The sequence below is a fragment of the Cucurbita moschata genome, unplaced genomic scaffold (genome assembly GCF_002738365.1).
Source record: "Cucurbita moschata cultivar Rifu unplaced genomic scaffold, Cmos_1.0 Cmo_Scf00013, whole genome shotgun sequence".
NCBI classification, from domain to species: Eukaryota; Viridiplantae; Streptophyta; class Magnoliopsida; order Cucurbitales; family Cucurbitaceae; genus Cucurbita; species Cucurbita moschata.
The window spans coordinates 1332227-1353811 of NW_019268529.1; the positions used below are offsets into that span (position 1 = coordinate 1332227).

Sequence of the window (21585 nt, forward strand, 5' to 3'; positions counted from 1 at the left end):
GACCCGTACGACAAAAATTGAGCACGAGAAGGGAGGGAGGAAATCCGGCGAGCACAGAGGTGAGGGAAAGAGAAAGAAAAAATTAGGAGAGAGAGGAAATCCGGCGAGGACAGAGGTGAGGCCTAACCTCGGTAATTTCGAGTTGGTAGTTGACTTAAAAAAATGTCAATCCATGAATTAATCTAAATTTTTTATTTTTCAAAATTCAACTCAATCCAAATTTTAGATTTGAATTAAATGGTCCGAATTATTCCGAATAATTTCATTTTAATTTTTAAATTCCTTTGGTCAAAATTACATTTTGTTTAATACATGATAGATCTTTAACATGTGCTTTGAACGTGACACCGTTAGTTTATTATTTATTAAAACATAATTCTAAAAGAATTTGGGTACGCAATAAATGGTGAATTATAAGAATATATATCTTTTATAAAATCATAAATAAATACTAATATTTTATTCAGCAAACTACGGTAAGCCACGTGTCATCAATCATAGTTTTTTTTAAAAAATTTGAACCCCATAATTATAAAACATTAATATATGAAATCATCAAATTTTAATCATATTTTATACATAAGATAATTAAATATTGATATAAATATAAATTTAATATATGAAATCATCAAATTTTAATCATATTTTATACATAAGATAATTAAATATTGATATAAATATAATAAATTTAACGGCAATTTTCTTTTTATTTATCTCTAGAAACGACAACTAATACAAGGAAATAAGTAAAATCCTTAGTAACAAATAATAATTACTACGATTTACTATAATTAACAAATAACCCATAAATTTTAAAGATATTTTAAAATTAAAAATGGTAAACATTATTATTTGCCTCCATTTTTAACTAAAATTCTTTCTTAACATTTTAGTTTGATCCATCTAAGTCGATTCAACTGAACTAATTTGGTCCACTCTGACCAATTCGGCTACGTTGGCCATTGACTGTGTTATCTATTGATCGTTGATCGATTTAGTTGAAAGAGTCAGCCTTCTCCAATTGGACTCAATTGGGCCATTTCAATTCGTTTTTATTTGTGTTTCAAGCGGATTTCGACTGCACATATTGACTATTATTTTAGGATTTGATAAGACGAGCTAAACTATCTGGACAATAAGACATAAAAAACATACATAACCTGTCCTCTAGAATTTAGAATTTTATTTAACATAAATTTTATTTTTAATTAGTCCGTTAATTCTTATTTCTTAAATATGTTTGGAAATTTATTAATAAATATAAAAGTAAGGTTAAGAGTTTTTTTTTAATATATATATATAAAATAAATAATAAATAAATTTATCAGAAAGCATAAACTTTTTTTCTTTGAGATAAAATTGTCGGTTTAAAAAATATTGAACAAGTTTGGACTCTATTAAATATAAAATTAAAAATCTAATAATAAATTAAATACAAAATTAAATTTTTAAAGACATATTAGATATAAAAATTAAACGTTTAAAATGATTTAAATATTAAAAAAATGATATTTATTAAACACAAAAATAAATAAGTTGATAAATAATAATAATAATAATAATAATAATAAAATGGTATTTTAAGCAAACTATATTTAAAAAAAAAATTGATAATATGATGAAGAATTAAAGTAGATGGATCAGACGGTCAGAAAATGAAAGAGGAGGGAACAATATTATAGATTGCGAAGCAGAGGAACAAAACCTTCCAATACAGTTACCCCTAACCTCGAATTCCCTTCCCCATGATTCGCTTCTTTCCTTTTCCACTACATATGCTTCTGCTCTTTTTATCCTCTAATGGCTTCTCTCGCGCCTGAACTATTTCCCTCCCTCTGAAACCTCCATATCCCTCCCTAAGCGGCGCCGATGATGCTCCTCGGTGACCCTACCGCCGTCTATGGCGGCTCTGTGGTCGTCGTTGGGGTTAAAATGGATTCTCAGAGTCGGGAACTGCTTACTTGGGCGCTCGTTAAAGTTGCGCAGCCTGGAGATTGTGTCATTGCTCTTCATGTTCTTGATTCTGCCGTTGGTATTTGTTTTTTTTTTATTTTTTAACCTCGTTTATCGCGCTTGATTCGGTGGTTTTCTTTTGCCTTCTGCTGACTGTGGACTTTTTGGTGGTTTCTTGTTTGTTTTGTTTTAGTTGCAGAGGGAAATTCGACTTTGCTCTCTCTTGTGAAGTCGTTTGACTCTGTATTGTCCGCCTATGACGGATTTTGCAACCTGAAGCAGGTTAAAATGATTGTGAATCGAGAGTGATTTTTTCTTTTTTTTTCTTTGGTTATGAGAATTTTAGTTCGGAATTTTTGTTTGTTTTAGGTTGAATTGAAGCTCAAGGTCTGCCGAGGCTCGCCGGTCCGGAAAATTATTAGACGGGAAGTTGATTCTTACGGCGAGGCTTCGCTAATTCTCGGTACTTCTAAAACTCACCATAGAATCCGTTCGTCGGTATCGGTTGCAAAGTACTGTGCTAGAAAATTGTCGAACAGATTCTGCGTTTTAGCCGTCAATAATGGCAAAGTTATTTTCCAGAGATTAGCGACTTTCCCAATTAAAGGCCAGTCTCGAGGTTGGAATTATTTCACTTTTTTTTTTCAATCATCTTCTTTTTCCTTTTCTTTTAGGCTGTAAATTCTTGTTTTGCGCTTAGTTCATGATTTTCCCTTTTTTCTTTTGCCTATTTGAGCAGACAAGGGTGGGGACAAGAATTGTGCAACCATTGTAGAAGAAATTAATGAATCAAAATCTGTTGGGTTGGCTGCAAACTTTATCAACGGTCACCGCTTACACAAATCTGACTCTGGTTGTAATGATAAAACGGAGAGGGACTCTGTTCAGAGTGCTCTGTCTTTGCTTGAACGAAATGATTCCGCAACTGATTTGGTGGACCAGTTACAGGACAATGGTGTTTGGAATTCATTGGCTTTGGTACCATTTCAAAAGCCTCAAGAAATTTCGAAGTCAAATTCCATTGTCAAGCGAGGATCGTTGCAATGGAAATCAAGTTGGTCGCTTCTGCGTCGGATATTTTTAACCAAGCAGCATGTAGAGAAATCATCAAAGAAGTTTCCTATGTTCCAAGGTGTATTACACATACCGAACTTCCAGTCATCGTCAGCCTTGGTTTATCCAGGCCAGAAACAAAGCAGTTCTGATCCAGATCAGAGCTCCACAATTGATGGGGAAAATGGTGCAATTGTGCCATATGTGTCCAGCCATGTTTTGGAAAGCCTTCCTAAAGAGGTATTGGATTTAAAGGATAAATACTCGTCCACTTGCAGATTGTTTACTTATGAGGAACTTTTGTTGGCAACTTCTAATTTTATGCCTGGTATGTACCTATCTTTAAAGATATATGTTTATCCTTGTTTTCTTGGACTGGATGTTTCTCTAATAAGTATTTCTGTTTGTGTCTTTTAGAGAATATGGTTGGTAAAGGAGGGAGTAGCTATGTTTACCGAGGGCGTCTTCCCGATGGCAAGGAAATTGCTGTCAAAATTTTGAAGCCATCTGAGACTGTTCTAAAGGAGTTTGTTCAGGAAGTTGAGATCATTGCAACTTCAACTCATAAGAATATTATATCTTTATTGGGTTTTTGTTTGGAGGACAATAATTTAGTTTTGGTCTATGATTTTCTTTCAAGAGGAAGTATGGAAGAGAATCTTCATGGTAAAGAACTGTGTCTATGTTTGAATAACACTTGTTTGATTTCCGTTAACCGTGTTTTCTCACTGTCAACTGGTTGTTTTCTTTAAGGTTGTAAGAAGGATGTGAATTCATTTGGTTGGCAAGAGAGGTTTAAGGTTGCTGTTGGTGTTGCTGAGGCACTTGACTATCTACACAATTGCAGGGAAGAAGCTGTGATACACAGGGATGTGAAATCCTCTAACATTCTACTTTCGGAGAATTTCGAACCGCAGGTTTCGTGATATGTTACTTTCTCAAACATATTATCTTTCAAAGGGTTCCTCTATCTGATTATAGGTTATGTTTACCCGTTCAGCTTTCGGATTTTGGCCTTGCTAGTTGGGCATCGTCGTGCTTACAAATCACTTGTACTGATGTAGCTGGAACATTTGGGTATGCCTACGTAACTGTTGCATATTTTATGTTTTGATTCATTGTCTTGAAGCTTTTGATGTGTTCTTGAGCATGCTTGTAAATTCCTTTATGATAGTTATTTGGCTCCTGAGTATTTCATGCACGGAAAAGTGAGCGACAAGATCGATGTCTATGCATTCGGTGTGGTACTCCTTGAGCTACTTTCAGGTAGAAAACCAATCAGCGACAATTGTCCCAAGGGGGAGGAGAGTCTCGTAATGTGGGTAAGTTTCGATTTTCTTGGTATGACCTCTACTATCCATATGTTGGGACTATGTGTTCAAGTTGCCATGAATTTGATTGTCTGAACTTCGCTCAAATTTGTTTATGGAACTGATGGATGTGTAATACAGGCAAAGCCAATTCTGATGGAAGGCAAAGTTTCACAATTGCTAGATCCAAGGCTAGGCAGTGACTACAACCACGATCAAATAGGTCGAATGATTTTGGCTGCTACCCTTTGTATTAGACGAGCACCGAGACATCGCCCTCAAATCAGCCTGGTAAGCAACCTCTTTGGCCTCTTCTACTTGTCATTGTTTGTGAATGTCATCAGTGTTGTTGTTGTTTTCCCTTCCTCCCTTTCATTTGTTTTATTCAAAACTTCAGGTATTGAAACTTCTCCAAGGTGATGAGGAAATAACAACATGGGCAAGACAACAAATCGACGAATCAAACGAATTCAATGCGAGTGACGAAGAACCTCTACCTACTAACATCCAATCACACCTTAACCTAGCGTTGCTTGGTTTGGAAGATGACTCACTTTCTGTTAGCAGTGGAATACAAAGCATTTCCATAGAGGACTACTTGCAAGGTAGATGCAGCCGCTCTTCAAGCTTCAACTAGTAACTGGTTAGTATCAATCAAACAAATCCAATAGAATTTTCAGCCAAAGTTTAGAACGTCTTCCACTGTTCTTTGTACAAGAAACTACCGTGTCGATGTGCCCCCGAAAACCGCTCTTTTTGTTTTTTTGGTGGGATTTCTGAATCTGAGTCTTGGTAGAGAGGTTGTCCAAGGAGAAAGCCGAAAGCCCCCTCCTTGACTCGGTAAGGATGCCATATTTTGAAAGGCCTTTGTTTTTAATGTTCATAGTCGTTGAAATTGAATTAAAGGAGATGATGTGAAAGACATCTACTGCTTATTGGTGAATTTATTGTGATCTACTTTGAAAAGTTCATGTGCTGTATTTGCTATTTAGTCCAAAAAGGCAGCCCATTTGTTGAGGATACTGTTGTCCAATTGTTGGCCTCTTCTATTTGTTGAGGAACATGCAATGATTCGTTTTTTCCAAGTTCAATCAAATATGAGAATGATAATAAAATAATTATCAATTTCCTTTAAAACAAAAATTAAAATAAATTATAAGTCGGTAAGTTATCTATAAAACGAGGATCGATACAAACTTAGAAACAATCTACGTTTAATATATCTAATGTACAGAATATTAATGGGAATCCTTTTAATATATGATATATTTTTTATTTTAATATATCGAAGGTACTAAATATTAATATCTAACCCTTTAAATTAAATATATATTTATTTTGTATTTAATATATTCAATATATTAAATGTTAGGTTCAACACTCCAAATTAATTCTATATTCTCCTTTATATTTAATATATCTAGATAAGTTTTGACCGGATAAAAATAGTTATTAATTTGAGTAACTTTAGACAAATAGTTATAATTTGAGTAACTTAACTTTAGAAAAATAGTTTGTGAAAAAATAGTTTGTGATTTTGTTGGTGCTTTCTTCTATGCAAGTACTCAGTAGATGTATACTCTATTCACAGAAGAAAATTGAAAAGCATAGAGCTTAAGGTTCTTCTGTTTTAAGACTCTCTCCACTCAAGTTGTTCCTTCATTTATTTGTTTTGACATATTCTGATCGTGGGTCCTATCCAACATTGGATATTAGAGCTAGGATGCCAAAACAAATGCGGTCACCTTACAAAGTCACCGAGGGAGATATGACAATGATAAAGAGCGAAAAAGAGGAGAGTGTAATGCTTCAGTATCCATTACTCACGAAGAGTAATTATGCAACATGGTTGATAAAGATGTGTGTTAACTTACCGTCACAATGCGTGTGGGATGCTATCGAGCATGGTAATGACGTTGAGGAGCGTAAGGATAGGATGACTCTTTCTGTCATCTTTCAAGTAGTCTCAGAGGACTTCCTTCTCATGTTGGCAGGGAAGGACACGTAGCGTGAGAGATGCTGCAAATAATGCATGTGGATACGGAATGTGTCAAGGAAGCAAAGGTGCAGACCTTGAACAGTGAGTTTGAGGCTAACCGCATGAAGGACGGTGAGTCAATAGACGACTTTGGTATGAAGTTGACGATAATCATTAGCGGCATCCATTCCATAGGCGACAAACCGGAGGAGATCTATGTCGTCAAGAAGTTCTTTTGAGCTATTCTCCTGAGATTCATACATATGGTTACCTCTATTAAGTAGTTTGGCGACCTCAATAACATATTGGTTGATGAGGTTGTTGGTCTTCTTAAAGTCCATGAGTAGAGACTTCGTTGGTACAACGACAGGGAGGAGAAGAAACATCTCTTACTCACACAAGGAATGGCTTGCACAGTTGAAAAGGAAAGATGCGGTTGATTCTTCATTTTCAGGTACAAAAGGATATGACAGCCACAACAATGAAAGTAGAGGTCGTGGGCGTGGGCGTGGCCACGAACGTCGCAACAAAGAAGATCGTGACAATACTTCACAAACCCCTGATAATGCCAACCCTTGGAAGGATAAGAGCATGATCAAGTGCTACGTTTGTGGAAAAATATGGGCAACATGCGGTAGAGTGCCGCAACAAGGAGCGGGATGAGGAGGTAAACCTCACATTACAAATGATGAAGAGCCTGCATTGATTCGGCCAAAAAAGAAATGTCCAACCCATTGAGGCTCAATGAAGAGAAGGTTATGGCGAACCTCTTTGCATACAAAAAAGACCAAATGAAGACCAACATAATCGGAAATCGAGCAAAGTTCAAGGAGCTTGATGAGAAGTTCATTGGAAACGTGAAGCATTGAAAAGGATAAATTGTACCAATCCAAGACAAATGATCCATCTTGCTCCAGTGTAAGAACGACGATCAACGTCTATTGACCAAGATATATTACATCTCAAGTTTGAAGAGAAATATTATTAGTTTTAGTCAAATGACACAAGAATGTAGTAGAGTGGAGTTAGTCGGCTCGTTCCACAAGATATTTGACAAAAATAGATCCCTGTTGATAAAAGTAAAACAGTTGCAAAACCCCATGTATAAAGTACTATTGCAACGACCATCAATATCTTCCAAAAGTATCTATTGGCGTTGGGAGCAAAAAAGGGAAGAAGAAATTGGTAGGTCGAGAGAAAAAGGAACCAAAGAACAAAGCCAAGAAGAAACCATAGGCTACTTAAGTCAGCAAAAAGCAACGTACAAGTCGGTTTATTTCATCGGACTTATCATCTCAACCAAGGAGACCTAGAGAAAGGTCACCAGAGAGTAAGAAAAATGGGATATCAAACTTGTCATCTCAACCAAAGAAGACCTAAAAAGAAGGTTGAAAAAAGGGAGGAGTATTTAACAAGATGATGATGTTCCAAGGACAGGAGAGAGAAGTAAAAGAAATTGGGGAATTAAATTTTCTTACGAAGAAGATGAACAAAAGTAGACGGGGAAGGTCGGATGATATAAGAAAAATCACCCATGAAGCATGGAAGGGCGGTGAGCGGGAGGAATAAAGCAGACAAACGTTCACTTGAAGATGGATGCGGGAAGCCCATGTAGCGGTATTCACTAAAGAAAGCGGAAACTGGGCTTTCGTATCCTCGAGAAGTTAATCAGAGAACAAGGAATGTTGACACTACAGAGACCAAGATGGAGTTACCTATCTTAAATTTCTCATCTTGGATCGGCCGCAAGTCATGATTGATTTAATTTTATGCAAGTCACAACTACATTCAGTTCATTGTAAGTCGTAGTTGCATTTTGTTTGCGGCAAGTCACTCCTATGTCTTGTTCGTTGTAAGAATATTCATTACAGTTTCGTGCATTACAGTTTGGCATTTTACAACTCGATCTAGTAGGTTACTACATTTCAAGTTGTGTTTATCCTACTCTTTGAGTTTGGTTGGATACATGGTATGTCCTATAACTAACATGTGTTATCATGATGAGTTTGTTGGATGTTATGTAATTAAGATATGCCACTATGATAATTAATCATAGATATTTAAGAATCATCGTCATGTATACAAAAATAATAGATGATATGAATGTCAGTCACATAAGTTACGAGTTATGATTTTACGAGTTATGATTATGCATGATACATGCTATATTCTACCATATCACTGAACAACTATTTTCTCTTACATTGTGAGATCTCATGCATATTATGTGTTCAATTTCAACATAGATTGTCGTGTATTATGTGTATGCATAAAATTATGATTCTTTATTATGCGTCCAATTTTTTTTTTGTTGGTTGGTTCACGCATGCCCATAATCGGACCTAGGAAAGTTCGATACTCACTTAATGGGTCTGTGTCCATGTACATAGACCATGTATAATGAAATAAATGCACATCCAATTTTACCTTGAAAATAAAGTGAAATTAGGTTTTAGGTCCCACGAGTCGGATAGTAATAGACATTGTGTATATATTTTCATCTCCTAGCTCCAAAAGCGGGTTAATTATAGGGTGTTTTAAATACTCAACTTATCCATTTTTATTCAAATAAAGAAACGGAAACCCTATAAAGTTTACGCTGCGTCTGTTATGGAAGACATGAGATAGTTGATCATATGTGTCGTAACCATTTTAGGTTTTTTTTAGATGTTCGTTGGAATTTAAAATTAGGTATATTATTAAAGCCGTGATTAGTATATTATAAAGAAAATTTTGAAGTAATTAAAATTTATAAAAATTAAAAAAAATTAAAAAAGAAAAAGAAAAAAAAGAAAAAAATTGGCTAATTTTGAGAGAGCTGAAATTGCGTAACACCATTAGAAAAAAACATGACCAAAATTTTTGTAGATATTGTTCCTCCAAACAGAAACTCATGAGGATCTCTCCACAAAGTTTTCAAACCAATCCTTTACGTGCAAGACCCCTCATGATCATCCTCCCTCTCACTTCTTCAAACTTTTCGGTTCACGTTTGATCACAAAACAATCTCGATCGCCTTCGGTTCAACTCTATCACGACCTTTTGATTCGTAACGTGTCTAAATGAGGAAGATGGAAGATGGTCACACGAAGAAGATCATCTTTCTAACTCAGGCTTTGAAACTTTCATCCCTCTTTTGATCCATTGATAGGTCTAAAACCAAATGTCTTTGGTCGATCCATCAATTGGACGTGTATTAATATGGATCGTTACTTTCATTCTCTTCCTCTCTGTTCTCAGCGGCGGCGGATGCCTTTTGATGTATATTACCCTACCTGAGACCGAAAACACCGCATGGCTACCGGTCGCAGGCTTGTCGTTGGTCTGCCTCCCTTGGTTCTTTTGGTTCTTAACTTTCTTGTATAGAATCATCTCACGTGCATGTGGTTTTAGAGTCTCTCTTGGCTTAGTTGTGAACGAAGATGCAGCGGCAACAAATAACGAAAATGCCGATAATAATACTCATAATGAATCCCCTCAAAGTGATGCAGGGTGTCAGGCTAATAAGGAGGACGGCAATCAAAGGCAAAGCAATTCATCATCAAACAGCTCGGGAGCGTCTCGTGAAAGTGAAAAGCCATTAGCCATAACAATGGGGTCGTAAAGCTAGGCATTCCAAAACTTGAGCTCCATTGCAAGCTTGGTTACTGCGGAGGAAGAATTAGACCATGAATCAGGAAAGTTGAATGAATGTCTTATAGAATTTGACTTTGCTTGAAATAGAAAACACAACACGAACACATTAGCACATATTAGCAAAACCAGGGAAAGAAAAACTAAAAATTGATCTTTGTTCATGTTTCATGAGTGTGTATATATGATGGTCATGCTGTTCATGTATGTCGATCTGAATCTTAATTCTGTCATTAGTTAAACAAGATACATCCTCGATCGAGCATCAATGATGGTCGAAAAGTGTTTTTTCGTCCATGGCAGGATAGGATATAGATAGCTCTTCAATGATTTTAATTTGATGTCTTGAACTCCCTGTAATAGTTGGAATTTTTACATCTTAATTTATAGTGAATGCATATTTTCTAACCCAGATAGTTGTTTCTACTTTTAATTATGACCTTTAGGCATCCAAGTTTTGCTCATATACATCAAAAAAAATTTCTTTTAGAGTATAAGTTCAGTAATTTTCTAGTCGAATCAAAACTAAACCCAATTAAATATCAGGAGATATGCATAATCGAGTTACCTCAAACAATTGGTCAAAGAAAAGCGACCAAAATCTAATATGCATAATCGAGCTACCTCAAACAATTGGTCAAAGAAAAACGACCAAAATCTAACATGCATAATCGAGTTACCTCAAACAATTGGTCAAAGAAAAACGACCAAATCTATCGGATAAGCCACCAATTACCACTTGAACGACCAATGGTTAGATCCCCACCTGTGCAAATGTCGAACTAAGAAAAAGTTGAATGAAGAATAAGATCCATCATATTTCCAGGAAAATACTTCAAAATATTTTGAATATCATTCTAAAATAAGGCTGTTCATATATTTCTTGCTAAAAGAAATAAAAAGAGAAACATTGAATGGTATGTAATTGCACCCAAAACTTGTTAATGGAACCGTGAATGCACAGTAAAAGAATTCTTATCAGTTCTCAAAAAGATCCAATAAAACCTAAAAGTATTCTTCCATTAGCTCTGTCAATAACCAATGGAAAGAACTTTGAACTTTAATGAGAAGTAAAAGTGCCTAAACTCTCAAATTACAATCAGTCTTACCTAAAGGTTCCTTGTGTTGAAGTACGTCGATGGGAAACGATGTACAGCAGCTAGATTTACCACTTTATTTCAACACAACCAAAAACGGGTCGGGAAATCTTCCAATTCTTGTAATAGTATCTTCGACAAAGAGGTCAAAAGCTCAAATCCTGTTGGACACAGTAATACTCCCTCCAACAAAGGTCATTATGTGTTAAAAGTAAATTGTTCTTCCGACTCCTTAATTTACATTGCACAATTGATCTTTAACTAGAACAGAGCTCTCTCTGTTTTGCCAACAAGCTTTTCATTGATGTGATGAAAAATATGGAAAGAAAAGGATAAAGGGAAATCCCCTGTGAAAGGAGCTAAAAAACAGAGCTCCATAAGTGATCTTGAACTTATTATCTCTTCCAGCATACAAAACAATATCAAAAGTGCCCCTCTAATTGAGTTATAAGAAGTCTCACATGTTCAACATTTCAAAAAATGCTCTACCTGAACAAAAATTACCAGTCAGAAGAAAAAGAGGCATCAAAAATCAAACTATTCTCCAAAATTTCCACACATTGGAACTCTTCTCAATTGCCCATGTGATATATATATATCTATATATATATCCAACCAATAGCTTATTTTCTGGGTGGGGGTGAGGAACAACATGAAACTAGTTCAAAACCTGGTTACTGATTGGAAGGAGGCTGTTTAACAGATTGTGAGACTTTTTCAACTGATGCCACTGAATTGGCCGATTGTTTGGCAGACTGTTCGGCTTCGTAACGTTGTCGAAGCTTCTCCTGTAGGGCACGTACTCGATCCTCGGTCTTCCGAAGCTTTCTCCATCTATAGCCAGTCCAAAGAGCAAAACCACCATAGACAACAATGTATGAGCCCCACACATAAGGATATGTTTCTGCATTCTCTTTGAGTTCCTTATACTTCTCTTCCAGTTTACCCAAAAACCCAGAGGAACTGGCAGGAGCAGTTAAATTATCTTCTTCCTTTTTCTGAGTTTCCATGCCCCCTTCTATTCCCGAGTAATCAATAAAATGAAGATCTTACTAGTTGCTCAGTTATCTGAAATTTGTAATAGAAGGAATATAGTATAACAATCAAAAACCAAACAATTAAAGTTAATAACAAAAGTTCAGAAAGAGAATTATCCGCATGTCTGTTTGAAGTTACAAACTAAACTAGATCTGAAATGTTCACCGAAATTGAGTGATCAGAGTATAAGGAGAAATCAATAGGAGCTAATGAACGGGGAATTCTAGAAATGAAATTGTAGATACTTGAGTTGAAGGTTGACGTACTTTAATTTGATCAATTGAAAAGTAAGGAAAAGAGAAAGAATACCGTAAGAGGAGAAGAAAGTAGTCGAGAGCACGACAGCGGCTTCAAGGCTGCAAGCTGCAACAGCGGTCAGTCGCCGGTCGCCGGTTGGAGGGCTCCGGCGGATTCGGGAGAGCTGAAGAAAGAATGTATATACGAAGGAAGAGCCGATCGACAGAGAGTAGGGCTGAATTGAAACGGAAAGAAATTAGGGCACACCAGAGACCAAAAGTAATTGAATTTTGAAAATAGATTTAATTACAATATTAGATTTCAATAAGTCTTCTTTATATTTATTTATTAAGAAAAAATATCTATTTATTTAGTTCAAATATTTAATTAAAATTGTAACTTAATTTGAATATATATTTTAAAAAATTAAAATTCTTTTTAAGAGTTTAAATAAATAAATAAATATATATACATATATATAATTGTATGTATTTTTTAAAATTAATAATAAATTCAGGTTAATTGGTTTAACCAGGAGTTAATTATACATTTTTTTATTTTTGAAATATCTAATAAATTAGTTACGTATTCAAAATATCTAAAATTAATAAATTTATTATATAAATTTTCGTTTTAATAGAAATAATTTAAAGGACTTTTTTTTGGTAAACAATCTGAATTCTATTTTATTATATCTAATAAAAACACTTTTTAAAAGGGAAGGAAAACAATATATTTATTGATTTAATTTTTATTCATTAATATTTATATTATAAATAATAGACCTTAAGTTTTATACTTTTTAATTTATTTAACCGTTAATATTAAAAAGCTTTCTACCTATGAATCATTTGGAGTTACATTTTAAACCATCGAGTAAAATATTTTTATACATAAACAATAAACATTTTTAGCACACAAATTTCAAATTAAAAATTAAGACTTTTTTAAAAGTAAAGTCACTTACCTTATTAGTGAAAGCCTTGAGAATAAGGTAAGCCTTGGGGAAAAAAACGGTTACTGTAGCGTTACACTCCTTTTCTTTCCGCTCTTTATCATCGTCATATATCATCCGACGACTTTGTATGGTCATGACGTTTGTTTTAGTATCCTAGCTTTGATACCAAATGATGGTTTTGACCCACGATTAAAATATACCGAAACAGCAAAAGGAACAACTTGAGAGGAGAGTTTCTTTACACTTAACACTATATTTTTCATTTTTTTGTTTAGTGATTAAAACATACGTCTAATGAGTATTTACCAGAGAAAATATTAACAAATTTCCTAAATCTTTTCTTGAAGTTAAAAAATGAGTAACAATTCTCTTAAATAAATTCTGAACTTCACAATTTGGCGAGTACTAACAATTCTCCTATATAAGTCACTCTTAGATCGTAGTTGATCAATTCGAAATTGTCAGTTTCAATAATAGAATAGATGCTCGGCGCTAAACGAGCCTAAGGACTGTCTTTACTAGCAAAAACACGCCAAAGTTGCAGTAGTAGTCTTGATCTTCGAGGTGTATGCCAAGCGAAAGAAATAGTTGTTGAACTCCAAATCAACTTCCATTTAGAAAAATCTAAAAATATAACATTATGGCATTTTAAACTTAATACAAAAATCCTAACTTCAAATAAATTCTCAAAACAATGAATCTGAGAACTAATTAATAAATCTGTCATTCTTACTTTCAAGTAAAACGCGTGTAATGTGTGTACAGTTGCATATGATCTTAAAAACTCAAATTGTTTCTTTATTACTACATCGTCAAATCTAAATCTAAATTGGGGAAATAACAAAAAACATGAAAGAACCAAAAGAGTTGAAAGTGATCCAGAAATGGAAAATGAAAGCAGCATATTGATGTTCACAATCCATAAACTTGTGTTCTAAAATTCATACTTCAAACACATGAAATTTACCGTTGATTTAGCTAGAGCTTTGAGGAGCATCAGGCTGCTTTGATGGCTCTGCATCTTGAAATGCTGCTATGGCATTGTATTCATCATTCAACCTGGATAAAAGTGGAAATTTGGACTGCAAAGAATGTTCAAGATAGAAACTGGTCAGCAGGAGCAGAGAAAGGAATTGATAGAAATGATTGACACTACATTGGCTTACATACAAATCATGACTACATTAATCTAAGCAAGTGCACTAAAACTACTAGCTTCTAATGGTTTGTGAAGAGCCTTTCGAGTACTCCTTCGATATGAATAGATTAATAAATCGTCATCCGCTAATAATTTAAACTCGACCACAGACAGATGATTGATAAGGAATGATATGATCCGATGAAATGATAAAAGAAAATTCAACATCTAAGCATTTCAAAAGGCTTAAACTTTCCCAAAATAACTGCATTCCAAATTCTTCCCATCCCCAACAATCCTACCATATTTGAATTTAAAAGTGAAATTACAAGTTTAGTTGAGTTGGGACTAATAGGACCCAAACTTAAAATTTATCCTATTTACAAACACTTTCTTAAAAAAAAATTATTCAATGAGAATTATGCCCTGTTTGCAGTTCTAATAATATATCTAATAATTCCCTTTAATATTCCTAGCAAAGCAATCTTTGTTTCCTCGGTAATCAGGGAAGTAACCATACTGTAGGCTGATAGGCTAATCAGTCTCCAATTCAAATAATAGCAATATAGTACTTCCTAGTTCCGACTGCTCTCCTCCTTTCACTTCTTAATAGGGTTTTAAAATATAAATATGTGAAAGATATCTAATGAAGGTGCAAATTAAAGGCCAATAGACGTGCTCTTAAAAAATATTGAACCAATGAAAAACAGAGTGATACAAGGTGTATTAGTACTTCAACGTTAACAAAGCTATGCAGAAAGATGGGACAAGTAAGCTCTATTTTAAAACCAGTACATGAAATTTTAAGAACCAGTAATACCATGTCAACACTGAATCTATTAATGGCGCCATGAATTTGAGGAGCCAAAAACACGTCCGCCTGCAAATGATAAGAAATGGCTGATCTCAATAGATGCATAAAAGAAGTTCAATGCTTTTTTTAGGGGAAAAAACAACTTTCATTAATAATGAAGTCACCAAAGGGAGGATAGGGCATATTGAAGGACGCCTAAGAACTTACATAAATTCACTCCAATTGGCACCAATGTCTAAAAGAGGATAATTATAGAAAGGTTTGCAAATGAGAACTCCATTTGAAGACTGTACTAATCATCACCCTTCCGAAAAGATATTAACTTTTAGCACAAGTATTTTTCACCAAACACGCCAAGAAATCTATTTTATTATTGCAATGCTGCCTGAATTGTAAAATAGGTTGGGTTCTGTCAATACAGTTTCGACCACAATAAAAATCTTGGCCACCATTCAACCTGAGGGCAAACCGCAAGATGATATGCAGATGTGATAATCACTTAGATTTTCTATAAACTGCCACAAACTTAAACTAACCAGAAAGATTTCATCTCCAGTAGCAAATTTTCCAGCATGAGCTTTTAGCAGCTTTTCAAGTGCTGAAACACATAGAAATGCAGAAAAAATTAATGATAATAAAAAATATATAACTCATTCAGCTATATACATAATAAGATTTGAGAGAGCATGAGCTTTTAGTAGATTTTCAAGCGCTGAAACTGAGTGAAACACACGTCAATGGAAGAAAAAATAATTCTTTCAGAAATTATACAAACTAAGAGGTGAGACAGCTGCGGTTTTAGCGGATTTTCTTTTACCTTCTCAAGTTGAGGGAGGGTTAATTGCAGCTGACTGATGACAATTAACACAACTAGACGTCAGTTATGTAAATTAAGACTGGACACAATCATTGCATATGTCCTACATCTATTCCATGTGCTAAGTTTGTCTTCCGTAGGAAATTTTTTTGACCTGGTACAGTGTAAGCTTGTCTAAATTCAGTCTAAGTTGTCTAACTTATCATGCACCATGTCCTTACCTGGTCTGATTATATAAGAGAGATTGATGTATACAAATGATTACTTATCAATTATGAGGACAGAATCAACAGTTACTAATCAGCAACCATTTGTTTTTCAACCTTCGTACCTTACTTGTCCAAATAAATTATTAATTCTTATGTTTCATCACAACTCAAGCTTACCTGTAAAACCTTTTTCAATGACACGTTGAACCCAATGAAGTTTTTCCTCTGGACCAGATTTTTCCTCGATGTACTTCTGTAAATTGAGAAAACAGTTCATTAGTAAATAAGATTAAAAACCTCAAAAATACCATGCAGAAGGAGGAAACAAACAAGTGAATGGAAAACATCATATATATAAGATTAAAACATAATGAGGGGAAAAACAATAAAAGAGCATCAAATCAACTAAATGTCAAAAGAATGCATGTGCTCACCAGAACAACTAGATTTTGAAGAGGCTGTATGCTAGAAGAAACAATGTTTGCAGCCTGAGAAAAAACTTAGAGAAGTTACTTTAATGTTACATACAACAACGGGTAAAAAAGAATCCTTAGGCTCCCTCCATTGCGGTCCTTCTAGCCACATAGCTTTATACAATTGCAATTTCAACAAATAGATATTAGTCCCCAGACCCCATACAAACTAGTCCCTCCCTTGTTATTTTGGAGCATTTCTTGCACATTTGCAGGTACCAAATGTACATTAATCCCAGACATGATTAACAAATGCAACATACCTGATAATTAACAGCTCTTTTACTCAGATCACTTGGCAACAGAGGATGCTGAGGATACTTCTCCTCTAAATACTGTATGTTTAAAACAAATACAAGCGATCAGTTACAGCTACACAACTGAAAACTTATCATAGATAATTTGGAGATGAAAAGAACAAACCATTAATATAGCAAAAGAGTCGGCAATAACGATATCCCCATCCACGAGAGTAGGTACATAACCGATAGGATTGAGTTTTTCATATTCTAAACATCAGGAAAACAAGGACAAAAACAAAGTAAACGGAGAAAATCAGCTTCAACTTCCTCGAGAATGAAATTAAAAAGCAGAAGACGATGATAGAAGAATACGAGCTTCCTCAGAAACAAATGAGTAAACGTAGAAAAACTTAAATCCAAAATACAAAGAAGATAGCATAATCATTACCGGGAGTGAATTGCTCTCCCTTCAGTAGGTTAACGGCTTTGTACTCGAAATTTAGCCCTGAAAACAGTAATAACAACAACAATAAGAACTAAAGAAGAAGAAAAAAAAAAGCAATCTCAAACAACGAACAGCGAACATTCGATTACCAGACAGAAACTAAAACCATGAGATGAAAAGAGAAGAAAAATGGAGGAAAGATGAAAGACCTTTCAAGTTTAGGGCAATTCGAACACGTTGAGAACAAGAGCTCCTCCAGGACGAGTAAAGCTTCAACGGAGGTGACGCCACATTTTCAGTCTTGAGAAACAGAAGATGAAATCAAGTTAGCTGAGGAAATCAAAACCGAAACAAAGCAAAATCAAATCGAATGAACAGTAGATGGTGAGAGAAAGTAAGGATCAACCATGATGATTTGATCGACGGAGAGTCCGAAGAATCAGAGATGGATGAGGTGTTGATTGAGAAGATATCTTTCAAGTTCTAATTCTTTGAATAGATATCTCATCCCAATGCCTAGTTATTGACGGAAGAAAGTTATTTCTGTAACATTTTTTATTTAATAAATGGCTAATCATTGTGTTCGAATTTCGTATTTATAATTGTATATAATCATCATGTAAAATATTAATCTTCCCCGCTAACGAATTTATAAGGAAGAGAAATAAAATATTCTAATTAATTGTATAAGATACCCCATTCACATATCTCTACATGACCCATTTGATCAAATCTATGTGTAACAATTATAATGTGAACTGTAACAAAAGTGTTATCAAGATAAAACACTCATATTAGAAACCTTTTAGGTTATTACTTGAACATGATCATTTTGTATGTTAAATCACGTACATAGACTTGAGTGCATCTAGAGGTCGGATTAGCCCTGGGGAGTTAATCTCGAACGTCTTGGAGATGAGAGACAAGATGTAAACCACCTAGACATCCAAATGAACGATGTCACCAGAACCCCTGAGACCATTGAGACCATTGAGTATAGAAGCAAATTAGGGTAGAAGCTATGTAAACCAGTTTAGAAAAAAGATTAGGGATTACATGGGTAGATATTACTAGAGAGAGTATCTCTATTATGTGTAGAAACAAGTCAAGGTTGACGGTGCGACTTCGTAAACCAGTTCTAAAGAGGGACTAGGGACTACACAAGTAGATATGTTTAGGCAAAGGTGTTTATTGAATGTAGGAATGGGTTAAGGCTGACGTCACGACTCCTTAAATCAGACTTGGAAGAGATTAGAGACTACATGGTTAGACATCACGAGGGAGTGTTTCTATTGAGTGTGAAAATGGGACACGGCGGAAGTCGCTCGTATGTAAATTGGCCCTGATAAGTGACTAGGGACTATATAGGTAGTCGACTCTCACGATGGATGACTAAAATCTGTAGGGTTTCGAGGCTTACTCAAAAACTTAGACAACCGTAGTAAAAAACCTGAATTTTCTAGAGCACATAGTAAAACCGGTAGATATTTATTAGATTAAGGATACGAATGTACTTTTCTCTCATTATTTATATTATTTGCATTTGGGCCTTTCCCGGCCCGTAAATACTGGGCCTCTACAAAAGTTTTCTTGTTCATCTTTCTTTTAAAAGAATCTAAAAACCCTAATTTTCGACCTAGCAGGTCGAAGTTCGCGTTCGCAGCAGCAGAGGGACGAGGGGACGAACGCCATGGGGAGAAGTATTTGTCTTTCCTCTGCCTTCTTCCATTCCCTTTACTTGTCTAATGAACATTTTTCATCCTTAATGTTAGGATATATCTTTGGTGATAAAGCTTTGTTATCTGCAAATGCCGATTGATTGATGATTGGTTTTCATTTTGTTTGCATTTGATTTTCTAGGACCTGCTAGATGTTATCGTCAAATTAAGAATAAGCCCTACCCGAAATCGCGATTTTGTCGTGGTGTCCCCGATCCCAAGATCAGGATTTATGATGTTGGAATGAAGAAGAAAGGTGTTGATGAATTCCCCTTCTGTGTTCATCTTGTGAGTTGGGAGAAAGAAAATGTATCCAGTGAGGCTTTGGAAGCAGCTCGTATTGCCTGCAATAAGTATATGTCGAAATTCGCTGGGAAGGATGCGTTTCATTTGAGGGTTAGGGTGCATCCTTTCCATGTTCTGCGAATTAACAAGATGCTTTCATGTGCTGGGGCTGATAGGCTCCAAACTGGAATGAGAGGTGCGTTCGGTAAGCCCCAAGGAACTTGCGCAAGAGTGGACATTGGTCAGGTTCTTCTTTCTGTTCGTTGCAAGGACAACAACAGCCAACATGCTCAGGAGGCCCTTCGCCGTGCTAAGTTCAAGTTCCCAGGTCGTCAGAAGATCATCGTTAGTAGGAAGTGGTATGCCCCTTAACTGGGATTTCATGTAGTTTCAGTTTCCTTAGCCTTGAATTTTGTGCGTGCACTTTTTAAAATCGTAGTTCTTTACCTGGGATCTGATGGGAAAATTTTAGAGCATTTTATTTGATTGAATGTTGATTGTTCCAAACTATTTTTTTTCTCAGGGGATTCACTAAGTTCAGCCGAGCTGATTATCTAAAGTTCAAATCAGAGAACAAGATTATGCCCGATGGTGTTAATGCAAAGGTAAGCGACATTGTGGACAACCATATAATTGCTTTTCTGTTCTAATTGTTGGAAATGGATTGAGCTTTTTTCTGTTTGTTTGTTTATAAAAGCACGATATATGAGAATGAATCTAATGGTAGTTAGGAGAGGCTGCATTTTCTTTTCTTCAAAATAAATTTCGTTGCATTAAACTAAAACGATTTAGTGCTAAGTATTTATTCATTTATTTATCTTTTGAGTTAATATATTGTAAAGTAGGGGTTTGAACCGTAGACCTCTAGGATGGTAATAGTCTTCTCTAAGTTATGCTCGGGTTGTCTAGTACTCAACATCCAATACAAGGTCCAATTGAATCTAAAGAAATGTAGGGCACGTCTCTAAGACATACAACAAAGTTATTCACTAGATGATATGAATGGCTTTTCGGTTGGGATTTGTGTCATAGGATTATATCTTTGTAGCATAAGCTTATATATTTCTTGGGTCTTCATCACTTATAAGCAGCAACAATATGACCAAACTATGTTTCTTATTTCTATCATTTGTTTCGAGTTTCATGGTATTATTTTTATTTTTATTTGTCAACCTGCGGGATGGCTATTGTACTGTGCAGCTTCTTGGATGCCATGGCCCTCTAGCAAACCGTCAGCCTGGAAGAGCTTTTCTATCTGAAGCTGCCTAAGCTAAGCTAGTCGATTTTGTCATTTTTAAATTGATATGGAATTTATGTCGACGTTAGTACCATTAAGTCTATTTGAACATTGTGAAATGAGGGAGTTTCTGTTTGCCTGGGTTTATTACTTTTTGATATTTTAAATGAAACTTATTTCTTGACTCTGTATTAGCTTGCAATTCTGACAGTTTTGATTTAATACCTAGTTGTTTAAGAGAACGCTGGAGATAACAACAGTAAATGAGATTTCAAGGCAACTGATGAGAAATTCTTGCTGAGAATTAGGCCGTTTACAGAAAATCTCAACGAATGTTTATTTTCTTTTGCAGAAGCTTTATCAGATTGGTTTCCTTTAACTAGCTTTTATTTGTTGGGTTTTACGAACCACTTCTCTTCTCTATGCCTTATCAATTTCCACTGTTTGGCCATTTTAAACCCAACCCTCTTTGGAGATATCCATTTTCTGTTGATGAAATGATTATTCCCAACTTTTGATGAAGACTTGAGGGGAGGGAGTAAGTTAGAATTGCTAGTTTTTTAAGATTCTATTGTTACTTTCTTTGTTTCGTATGAATGATATTATGATGGGAGCTAAATAACGATTCCTGCTTGTTTCTCCTTGCATGTTCTTATAGTTGTTTGAGTCTTCTTGCTTTTCATTATGAGTAAATCTTGTTCTTGGGGGTGCCTTTGATTTTCCCAATTATTGAAGTGGACATTTTTATACATGGTTAACTTGTTTCATGGAAGGAATTGGTGTAGTCTTAGAGGGACGTTAGTTATGGTCGTGGATATTATGCGAATTCCTGTATAATAGTTGCCTTGGACACCTATGGCTTTATATTGCTTGACTCCTATGCTCGCACATAAGACAAGAACCACTCACAAACTAGATAAGGATTGAAAGAAAAGGTCATGGAGTACTAC

At 35.1% G+C, this 21585-nt stretch overlaps 5 protein-coding genes across 8 annotated transcripts; 3 read left to right on the forward strand and 2 right to left on the reverse strand.

Moving 5' to 3' along the window:
- The first annotated feature begins 1725 nt into the window (after positions 1 to 1725).
- On the forward strand, positions 1726 to 5338 carry LOC111451559 (proline-rich receptor-like protein kinase PERK12). 2 transcript variants are annotated; one of them, XM_023092036.1, is made up of 11 exons: positions 1726 to 2032; positions 2147 to 2235; positions 2323 to 2572; positions 2693 to 3334; positions 3424 to 3672; positions 3760 to 3923; positions 4007 to 4083; positions 4181 to 4328; positions 4458 to 4607; positions 4714 to 4959; positions 5035 to 5338. In XM_023092036.1, the coding sequence occupies exons 1-10, from the start codon at positions 1870 to 1872 to the stop codon at positions 4951 to 4953; spliced, it is 2172 nt and encodes a 723-aa protein (XP_022947804.1). In that variant the 5' UTR covers positions 1726 to 1869; the 3' UTR covers positions 4954 to 4959; positions 5035 to 5338. The 2 variants fall into 2 exon arrangements, with proteins under 2 accessions (XP_022947804.1, XP_022947803.1); XM_023092035.1 differs by having other exon boundaries at positions 4714 to 5338.
- Positions 5339 to 9101: 3763 nt separating this feature from the next.
- Positions 9102 to 12582, reverse strand: LOC111451821. Of its 3 annotated transcripts, none has more exons than XM_023092390.1 (4): positions 12372 to 12582; positions 11037 to 12092; positions 10608 to 10693; positions 9102 to 9941 (listed from the first exon to the last, which is right to left on the reverse strand). In XM_023092390.1, exon 2 carries the CDS (start codon positions 12032 to 12034, stop codon positions 11699 to 11701), a length of 336 nt encoding a protein of 111 aa, XP_022948158.1. In that variant the 5' UTR covers positions 12035 to 12092; positions 12372 to 12582; the 3' UTR covers positions 9102 to 9941; positions 10608 to 10693; positions 11037 to 11698. The 3 variants fall into 3 exon arrangements, with proteins under 3 accessions (XP_022948158.1, XP_022948157.1, XP_022948159.1); XM_023092389.1 differs by having other exon boundaries at positions 10608 to 10709; XM_023092391.1 differs by lacking the exon at positions 9102 to 9941 and adding an exon at positions 10065 to 10281 and having other exon boundaries at positions 10608 to 10709.
- LOC111451588 lies at positions 9458 to 9898 on the forward strand. The gene has a single exon (XM_023092060.1). It carries the CDS (start codon positions 9458 to 9460, stop codon positions 9896 to 9898), a length of 441 nt encoding a protein of 146 aa, XP_022947828.1.
- A 1420-nt stretch (positions 12583 to 14002) lies between the features above and the next one.
- Positions 14003 to 17920, reverse strand: LOC111451337 (glutathione S-transferase zeta class-like). Its single transcript, XM_023091715.1, has 10 exons — positions 17802 to 17920; positions 17605 to 17695; positions 17399 to 17455; positions 17132 to 17217; positions 16972 to 17043; positions 16670 to 16723; positions 16413 to 16488; positions 15746 to 15807; positions 15216 to 15275; positions 14003 to 14339 (listed from the first exon to the last, which is right to left on the reverse strand). The coding sequence occupies exons 1-10, from the start codon at positions 17802 to 17804 to the stop codon at positions 14232 to 14234; spliced, it is 669 nt and encodes a 222-aa protein (XP_022947483.1). The 5' UTR covers positions 17805 to 17920; the 3' UTR covers positions 14003 to 14231.
- A 1088-nt stretch (positions 17921 to 19008) lies between these two features.
- On the forward strand, positions 19009 to 20826 carry LOC111451338 (60S ribosomal protein L10-like). Its single transcript, XM_023091716.1, has 4 exons — positions 19009 to 19095; positions 19256 to 19757; positions 19922 to 20003; positions 20599 to 20826. The coding sequence occupies exons 1-4, from the start codon at positions 19086 to 19088 to the stop codon at positions 20665 to 20667; spliced, it is 663 nt and encodes a 220-aa protein (XP_022947484.1). The 5' UTR covers positions 19009 to 19085; the 3' UTR covers positions 20668 to 20826.
- Positions 20827 to 21585: the final 759 nt, after the last annotated feature.